The following is a 9302-nucleotide window of genomic DNA, read 5'->3' on the forward strand; positions in this document are numbered from 1 at the left end:
GAGCAGGTGGGGAGAGGGAGGGGGACATGGGACACAACACGAGTGGGGACACGGGGGGGGACACGGGACACCGCGTGGGGGGGACACACGGGACACAGAGCAGGTGGGGACGGGGGAAGGGGACATGGAACACAACACGAGTGGGGACAAGGGACACAGAGTGGGGGAGACACGGGACACTGCGGGGGGGGGGGCACGAGACACAACACGAGTGGGGACCTCACTGGTGACAGGGGACATCCCCGGAGGGCTCTCACGGGGGGGGGGGACGACGACACACACAAGACGTGCCGCCCCCCCCCCCCCCCGCCACCCCCACCCAGGACCCCACCACGGGAGGGGAGGGGACACGGGGATAGCCGGGCCCCATCGCCCCCCCCCCCTCCGCCCACGCCGCTGACGTCACCCGGCCGCCTGGGTCCCCTCGGGGGGGGTGGGGGTGGGGGATGGGACACCCCCCCCCCCAATCTGCGCCCTGACGCCCATTTTGGGGCAGCAGCCACGACACCACGGTGATGGGCACCGAGCCACTCCCCCGCGTGGGGGGGGGCCCCCCTTCCCCCCCCAGGACAGAAAGGGGCCCCCCCCTCCCCCAGGGGGCCCCCCGCTGTGTTGTCGTGTCCCCCCCACCCCCCGCCCGCCACGCGGGGGGGTGACGTCACCCGGAAAAATCGTCATCATCCTCCAGCTGGAGGCACCGGCTGCGCCCCCCCCCCCCCTTTTTTTTGGGGGGTCCCCCCCACATTACAGACCCCTTCTTGGGGGGGGGTCCACAGGCTGAGCCCCCCCCAAATATAGGGGTGCAATGGGGGGGGGGGGTGTCCTTCCTTACGGGGTGATCCCCTGCTCCCTGGGGGTTTTGGGGTGCTGGGTCTTGGGGGGGGCTGGTGGCGGGGGGGGGGGCACCCGGCGCTCTGACAGCCTATGGGGGGGAATGATGGGGGGGCCTCTCCAAATTGCCCCCTGCTACTGCCCCCCCTTTTTTTTGGGGGGCTCCCCAAGTGTACCCCACTTATGTCAGTGGGTGCCAGCGCAGCGAGGGGGGGGCCCGGCGGGGGGGGGACACCCCATATACACTGTCACGTGGGGGGGGCAGCCCCCCCCCATCTTATATCCCCCCCCCCCCCATACCCTAGGAAAGACCCCCCACCCCATAGGGGACCCCATAGCCCCCTATAGGGGACCCCATATCCCCCTATAGGGGAACCCCATCGAGAATGCCCACACTCCATAGGGGACCCCGTATCCCATAGGGGAACCCCTATGCCCCATAGGGGAACCCCTACACCCTATAGGGTACCCCATAGAGAAGCCCTATATCCCATAGGGAACCCCATATCCCATAGGATAACTCCCATGCCCCATAGGGTACTCCATAGAGAAATCTCATGCCCCATAGGAGACCCTATATCCCATAGGGGAACCCCAAACCCCATAGGGGAACCCCATAGACAACCCCCATATCCCATAGGGGATCCCATATCCTGCAGCCCTACATCCCACAGGGGAGCTCGTATCTCATAGGGGAACGCCTATACCAACAGGGAACCCCATAGAAAACCCCTATACCCTATAGAGGACCCCATATCCCAGCTATAGGGGGCTTGGCTATGGGGGGGGGGAACGGGGAGCTGAGCTATAGGGGGGCTGAGCTATAGGGCGGCACAGGGGGCTGAGCTATGGGGGGCTGAGCTATAGGGGAGCTGAGCTATAGGGGGCACAGGGGGCTGAGCTATAGAGGGGCTGAGCTATAGGGGGGCTGAGCTATAGGGGGGCACAGGGGGCTAAGCTATAGGGGGGCTGAGCTATAGGGGGGCACAGGGGGCTGAGCTATGGGGGGCTGAGCTATAGGGGAGCTGAGCTATAGGGGGCACAGGGGGCTGAGCTATGGGGGGCTGAGCTATAGGGGAGCTGAGCTATAGGGGGCACAGGGGGCTGAGCTATAGAGGGGCTGAGCTATAGGGGGGCTGAGCTATAGGGGGGCACAGGGGGCTAAGCTATAGGGGGGATGAGCTATAGGGGGGCACAGGGGGCTGAGCTATAGGGGGGCTGAGCTATAGAGGGGCACAGGGGGCTAAGCTATAGGGGGGATGAGCTATAGGGGGGCACAGGGGGCTGAGCTATGGGGGGCTGAGCTATAGGGGGCACAGGGGGCTGAGCTATGGGGGGCTGAGCTATAGGGGGGCTGAGCTATAGGGGGCACAGGGGGCTGAGCTATAGGGGGGCTGAGCTATAGGGGGGCTGAGCTATAGGGGGCACAGGGGGCTGAGCTATAGGGGGGCTGAGCTATAAGGGGGCACAAAGGGGCTTGAGCAATAGGGGACCAGCTATAGGGGCTCTGGGGGGCAGGGGGGGGGTCAGCTATAGGGAGTCTGTGCTATAGGGGGCACAGGGGAGCAACCCCGCCCTTCCACGGGACGCCGCTGGGGGTGGGAGGGACCCCCAAAAAACCACAGGGCACGAAACAGAGGGGAAAGGGGGTGTATGGGGGGGAACCCCAAAACCCACAGCGCTTTGGGGGGGGGGCAGGCCCTTCCTCTGCATCCCCCCCCCCCCAAAAAAAAACCCTCACCCAGTCTGGGGGGGGGCACAGAGGGTGGGGGGGCAGCGGTGCCCCCCCAAAAATGAAGGCACAGTGGGGGGGGGGGTCCTGCCCCCCCCTCAAAACGACGTCTCGTTGAGCCGGGATTTGGGGGTCACCAGCGGGACGATGGGGAGAGCATTGGCGGTTGGGGGGGGCCCGGGGGGGGGCAGAGTCCTGGGGGGGGCCGTAGGGGGGGGTGCGGAATTGGGGGGTCGACGGGGGGGGGTGGGTCGGAAGGTTTTGCTTTTCCCCCCAAAACGAGGGGTTTCGGGGTGGTCGGGGGGGCCGAGGCGCTGGGCCAGCTCCTGGCAGCGCTCCACGAAGCTGCCCCCGCCTCGGGGACCCCCAGAAAAGGGGGGATCCCCCTCTGCCCCCCGATAACGGGGTTGGGGGGGGCCGCCAAGGGGTTCCCCGCAAAGTTTCGGCGTGGGGGGGGAAGGGCTCGGCGTATCCCCCCGGTTGGGCCCCTGCGACCGGAGGCTGCGGAGAAAAACAAGGTGGGGAGAAGGTGGGGGTACGGTGGGGAACCCCCCAAAAACCTGGGAAGGGTAAAAAAAGGGGGGGGGGCTGTGGCGCTGCCCTACCTGGTATTGGGGGGCCGGGGGGGGCCGGGGGGGCCGGTTAACGCCAAATCGCACTGATCCAGTTGCCGTAACAGCTCGTCTTCGGTCAAACCGCCGGTTTCTGTGGGGTGAAAAGTGAGGATTCGGCTTTTTTTTTTTTGGGGGGGGGGGGGGGGGAACCCCCAAAATCCAAGCCGGTTACCTGGGGGCTTCCCCAACATCTCCATGGCGGTGGTGAGGTCCCACATCTGGACGCTGCCGTTGGCGTGGCCGGTGAAAAGGTACCGGCGCGGCCGGGAACCGATGCGGCTGGAACCCTCGCACTCGTGGACGGTGAAGGCGGTGATGGGCGCGGCGTCGACCGAACGCACCTCGCAAATCCTGAGGGGGGGGGGGGAGGATGTTTTGTGACCACCCCCCCCCCAAACTCCCAGCACCCCAATTTTATTTTGCCTTTAATCCGGTCGCGCTCACCTTTTGCCGGTGGAGGAAAGCCGGACAAAGACCTGGCACGCATCCGGCACCACTTTTTGGATGAAGACCTGTTGCTCATCCCGCTCGCCGAAGGGTCCTGCCGGTAAAAAAAACCCCCGCCCCTCAAGCGCCCGTTTTACGCCGTCGTCCCGCCTCACCCCCAAAATCCGGCACCCTCTTACCGATATCGGTGCCGGCGCCGCAGCCGGCGGGACCGTCGAGATCATCCAACGAAAGGATTTTGAAGGAAGCCAACGGCGTCGAGCCGGGTTGGGTGGAAATCATCCCGCGGAAACGAGTCACCGTCCAGGTCCGGACGTGGTTGTTATCGGCACAAACTGGGAAAAAGGAGGGCGGCTGAGCGGCGAACGCCGGCGATTTCGTCGCCCGTCGGTTGTTTTCCTCGCTCGGCGCTCACCGGAGATGAGGTGTTTCTCCGAAAGCATGATTTTGGTGACGGGGCTGCGGTGTACGGTGAAGGTTTGGAAAAGTTGAGGACCGGAACCCACGGTTTCGGGGTGCTGCACGATAACCCGTACCACGCCGGAGCTGGTGCCGTAGGCGATCTCGATCCAATTCCCGCTATCGCCTACGGACACAAATCCCACCAAAATGATCCTAAAGCTTTTCCAGTTCAAACTGGTTGGGGTGAAAAGCCTTCCCAAAGGTGGGCGGCGGGAGGTCTTACTGGTTTTGGGGGTGAGGTAGACGCTGAGGGCGGTGACGGCGTCTTCGGTGGGGTCGCGGTAGAGCTCCGTCACCAGCAGATCGTTGTCCTTCATGCGTAGGGGGAACTTCTGAACGTCTGATGGGGAGGGACAGAAGGACGGTGACGGCGTTGCCGCCGGCCGGGGCGGTTAGAGCCGCGTCACCGGCGCTCACCCACGTAGTAGATGGAGCCGTTGTTGCAACCGAGGAGGAGGAAGGTGCCGGCGGCGTCGTAGCTGTTGATGGGGACGACGTCCTGGATCTGCGGGAGGGATAGAAAAGAGTTTTGGGGACAGTTTGGGGACAATCGGGTGGCGGCGGCACCCGCGCTCACCTGCCAGTGCTTGGTGACGGCGTTCCAGACGCCGATTTTGCCGGTGTGGCTGGTGGCGATGAGTTGGTTCCCCACGAAGAAGAGGGCTTCCACCGGCACTCCCAGGTGGAAGACGCCTGGGCGAGGAGAAGACATCCAGGAGGATGCCGAGAAAACCGGATCTTACCAAGATCCTTGAGGGATCCCGGAGGATCGAGTCGATGGGGAGGGATCTCACCGATCTCGCTGCCGTTGCCGTCGGCTTGCAGGGCCCAGAGGATGATCTCGTTGCAGGACGCCACGGCCACCATCTTGTCGTGGTCACCCAAAGCTCCGCCGAGCACCTTGGCGTTGAGGGCCACCCGTTCGATCACCCAGTCCAACCGCGGGCTGGAGAAGACCTGCTGCCACCCCGATGTCTCCTTCATCCTGGGGAGGAGGAGGACACGGTGGCCCGGGGGGATTTGGGGACACCGCCCGGCACAAGATGGGGATCCCCAGTTCCTCCCAGTTTACCTATAACAGACGAGGAACTGGGCGTAAGCCACCGCGATCCAGTTGTGATGCCCGCAGACGATCCGCACCGCTCCCGGTTCGCTCGCTATAGGGATAAAACCCGGATGGAAAAAACTCACGGCGCGACGGTAGAACCGGGAAAAAACTTCCCGGTCGGAGCGTTCCTTACCGGCGGCGAGGCTTCGGTCTTCCAACAAGCGCCCCAATAAACCGGCGTTACCCAAATTGGGGGGCATGGTGTTACTGCGGCGCACCGGGGCTCTGTCGGTCGACGCCGGCAAACGGGCGACGATCTGCGGCCCCGCCACGCTGTGCCGGTTACGGCGTTTGGCCGGTAAAACTGTGGAGTTGGGGGGGGGTTCATAATGAGAAATTTGGGGGGGGGTGATTTGTCTTCATTCCATGTATTTGGGGGGGTTGGATTTACCTGGGGGGGGCAGGTACCCGTTGAAGAGGACGCTGCCGCAAGACGAACGGTCCAGTTCCTCCCGTAGCTGCAAGCGGCGAACTTGGGGCAAAAACAGAGCCGTGAACCCCCAAATCGGGAATATTTGGGGGGACACCCCCACCCCCCCCCCCCCCCAAAAAAAAAAAAAGACGTCACCTAGAGGGGTGATGCCGTAAAATTGGGCTTCGTGGAGGAGGAGGGAGATGCTGACGCCGCGGGGGTCGAGTTCTTTCGTCCGGAGGAAATTGAGGATGGGGGCGAAGACGGTGGGATCCCGGTCGATGAAAATCTTTTGGGGGGGGGGGGGGATGATGAGATATTTGGGGGGGCCCCCTCACCTCCTCGCAAAGAGGGGAACCCCCCCCCCACCTCTCCCTGGGGCTCGGGAAGGACTCACCGCTCCCGTCTCATCCTTCAAGGTGGAAATGCGGCCGCTCAGGAGGCTGGGGGGGGCGGGGAACACATGGGGGGATTTAGGGGCTGGGGGGGGGGACCTGGGATCCCCCCTGGGGGGGTGTCCGTGTGTCTGTCCCCCCCCCACTCCGTGTCACCTGGAGAAGAAGGAATCCGAGATCCAGGTCAGCGTCTGGCGGGAGGTGCTGAATCTGTGGGGAGAGGGCGAGGGTCAGAGCCGGGCTGGGGGGGCTGAAAGACCCCTGGGGGGGCCAGAAAAACCCGGGGGGGGGGCAGAAAGACCTGGGGGTGGGGGGGAGAAATACTCTGGAGGGGCCAAAACCCCCCCGGGGGGGCAGAAAGAGCCTGGGAGGCCCCCAAAAAACCTCGGGGGGGGGGGGGGCAGGAAGACCCTGGGGGGCTCTCAAAAAACCTCGGTGGGGCAGAAAGACCCTGGGGGGGGAGGAGGAAGACCCTGGGGGCCCCCAAAAAACCTCAGGGGGGACAGAAAGACCCCGGGGGGCCCCAAAAAAACCTCAGGGAGGGCAGGAAGACCCTGGGGGGGGCAGAAAGACCCTGGCGGGGGAGGAGGAAGACCCTGGGGGGCCCCCAAAAAACCTCAGAGAGGGCAGGAAGACCCTGGGGGGGGCAGAAAGACCCTGGGGGGGGAGGAGGAAGACCCTGGGGGGCCCCCAAAAAACCTCAGGGGGGACAGAAAGACCCTGGGGGGCCCCAAAAAAACCTCAGGGGGGGCAGAAAGACCCTGGGGGGCCCCCAAAAAACCTCAGGGAGGGCAGAAAGACCCTGGGGGGGGGCAGAAAGATCTTGGGGGGGGGAGGAGGAAGACCCTGGGGGGCCCCAAAAAAACCTCAGGGAGGGCAGGAAGACCCTGGGGGGGGGGCAGAAAGACCCTGGGGGGCCCCAAAAAAAACTCGGGGGGGGGCAGAAAGACCCTGGGGAGCCCCCAAAAAACCTCGGCGGGGGCAGAAAGACCCTGAGGGGGGAGCAGGAAGACCCTGGGGGGCCCCCAAAAACCTCGGGGGGGGGAGCAGAAAAACCTTGGAGGGCCCCAGAAACCCCCGGGGGGGTCCTGGGGAGACCCAAGGGAGCTGGGGGGGGTGGGGAGATCAGGCTGGGGGGGGCCGAGCTGGTCTGGGGGGGTCCGGGGGGGCACAAGGGGTGGCCTGAGGGGGGTCCTGAGGGCTTGGGGGGGATCCGGGGGGACCGGGGGGGTCCGGGAGAGCCCGGAGGGGGCGAAACCGGGGCGGGGGGGGGACACACAGAACCGGGGGGGACCCCAAAGTGCCGGGGGGGACCCGGAAGGCTGAGGGGAGGACACCGGGGGAACCCGGAAGGCTGAGGGGGACACACCGGGGGAACCCGGAAGGCTGAAGGCAGGGGACCGGAGGGAGGCTGGGGGGAACCGGAGGGAACCGAGGGGCACCGGAGGGGAGTGGGGGGGTCCCGGGGGTCCCGTAGGGCCGGGCTCACGCGCCTCTTGCCGCCCACGTTGAGCTGCACGACCTCCGCCCCGGGCCGCGCCGCCCCGCCCGGCACCGCCATGGCCGCCCGGCACTGCCGCTTCCGCCCGGCGCCACCGCCCCCGAGCTTTCTCATTGGACGAGCCGCACCCTCCGCTGCTCGCTATTGGTCCGTCCGTAGAGGCCCAAGCGGCCCCGCCCTCCAGCCCGTCGCCGCGGTTGTTTTCGCCCGGCCCGCGCCGAGACTGCACGTCCATTGGTCGAGCGCGATGTCAGTCAGGCAGAGAGGGTGGGCTTTTGCGCCCCGAGCCCGCCCTTTCTTAAAGGGCCAACGGCATCACTTGGGGGGGGGGGTGGGGGACACGGAGCGCATCGCCCCCTCACCCCCAGCCTCCCCCTCATTAAACCCCCCCAACCCCTCTCAGCACCCCCATGGCCCCCCCAGCCCCCCCCAAGGAACCCCCGAGCCCCACCCGAGCCCCTCAACTCCTCCCAATGCCCCCCCCCAGCCCCAGGGACCCCCTTAACCCCCCCCCAGACGCCCCCAAAGGGCTCCCCCCCCCCCGGGGACCCCCTTAACCCCCCCATAGACCCCCCCAAAAGGCTCCCCCACCATCTACCCCCCCCGGGACCCCCTTAACCCCCTCACAGACCCCCCCCCAAAGGGCTCCCCCACCCCCCAGCCCCCCCCCAGGGACCCCCTTAAACCTCCCCAGCCCCCCCAAAACCCCTCCAATACCCCCCCCAGGCCACAGACCCCCCCCAGCCCCCCCGAACCACCCCCCCCAGAGGTGCGCCCCCCCCCCCAGCCCCTCACACGCCACGGGGGGGGACCCCAGGCTCCTTCCAGCTCCTTTATTTTGGGGGTGCTGGGGGGGTGCAGCGCGGGGGGGGGGGGTTTATTACATTTATACAGTCACAGCGCGGCGCTCGGGCCCGAGGGGGGGGCCCGGGGGGGGTCCCCAGGGTGGGGGGGGGGGTCCCTGGGGTGGGGGGGCAAGTGCTTGGGGGGGGGTGTTAATTTTTTGGGGTTATTTTCCTAGATTTTGTTAAAAGCTTTATATATACAAAGTCTGCCCTTCCCCCCCCCCCCCGACTTTGGGGGGGGCCCCCCATGGCTCTGTCACCCCCCCCACTGTCAAATTTGGGGTACCCCAGGGTGATGGGGTACCCGAGGGTGATGGGGACCCTCCCTGGGTGTTGGGGACCCCCCGAGGTGGTGGGGTACCCCTGGGTGATGGGGACCCCCCTCGGGGTAATGGGGACCCCCCCCGGGGTAATGGGGTACCCCTGGGTGATGGGGACCCCCCCTGGGTATTGGGGCCCCCCTGGGTATTGGGGCACCCCTGGGTGATGGGGGGACCCCCCCCTAGGTGTTGGGGACCCCCCCGGGGTAATGGGGTACCCCTGGGTGATGGGACCCCCCCTGGGTGTTGGGGACCCCCGCGAGATGATGGGGGACCCCTGGGTGATGGGGACCCCCCTGGATGTTGGGGATCCCCTCCGGGGTGATGGGGACCCCCCCCTGGCTCTATGGCTTGTGCATGGGAAAAGGGGGGGCCGAGGGGGGACCCCAAGGAGAGGGAGGGGGGATTTGGGGGGGCAAAGGGGGGGCTGGCCCCTCCCACCCAGCAGCTCCCCTGACACCGCCCCCCCCCCCAATCCAGGATTGGGGGGGGGGCAGTCAGGATTTGGGGGTACCAAGGATTTGGGGGGGCACCCAGGATGGGGGGGGAACCCCAGGATTGAGGGGGCACCCAGGATTTGGAGGGGGGCACCCAGGATTGGGGGGGGGACACCCAGGACTGGGGGGGCACCCAGG

The 9302-nt window shown here is 66.4% G+C and overlaps 1 protein-coding gene across 1 annotated transcript; it reads right to left on the reverse strand.

Moving 5' to 3' along the window:
• Positions 1–2467: 2467 nt before the first annotated feature.
• SHKBP1 (SH3KBP1 binding protein 1) lies at positions 2468–7591 on the reverse strand. Its single transcript, XM_075134331.1, has 17 exons — positions 7495–7591; positions 6158–6211; positions 6004–6049; positions 5763–5895; positions 5586–5666; positions 5328–5498; positions 5159–5243; positions 4881–5071; positions 4664–4779; positions 4504–4591; positions 4310–4426; positions 4040–4210; positions 3804–3959; positions 3622–3718; positions 3350–3528; positions 3169–3268; positions 2468–3064 (listed from the first exon to the last, which is right to left on the reverse strand). Exons 1-17 carry the CDS (start codon positions 7560–7562, stop codon positions 2662–2664), a joined length of 2256 nt encoding a protein of 751 aa, XP_074990432.1. The 5' UTR covers positions 7563–7591; the 3' UTR covers positions 2468–2661.
• Between the last annotated feature and the right edge of the window lie 1711 nt (positions 7592–9302).

The sequence above is a fragment of the Calonectris borealis genome, chromosome 32 (genome assembly GCF_964195595.1).
Source record: "Calonectris borealis chromosome 32, bCalBor7.hap1.2, whole genome shotgun sequence".
Taxonomy (NCBI): Eukaryota; Metazoa; Chordata; class Aves; order Procellariiformes; family Procellariidae; genus Calonectris; species Calonectris borealis.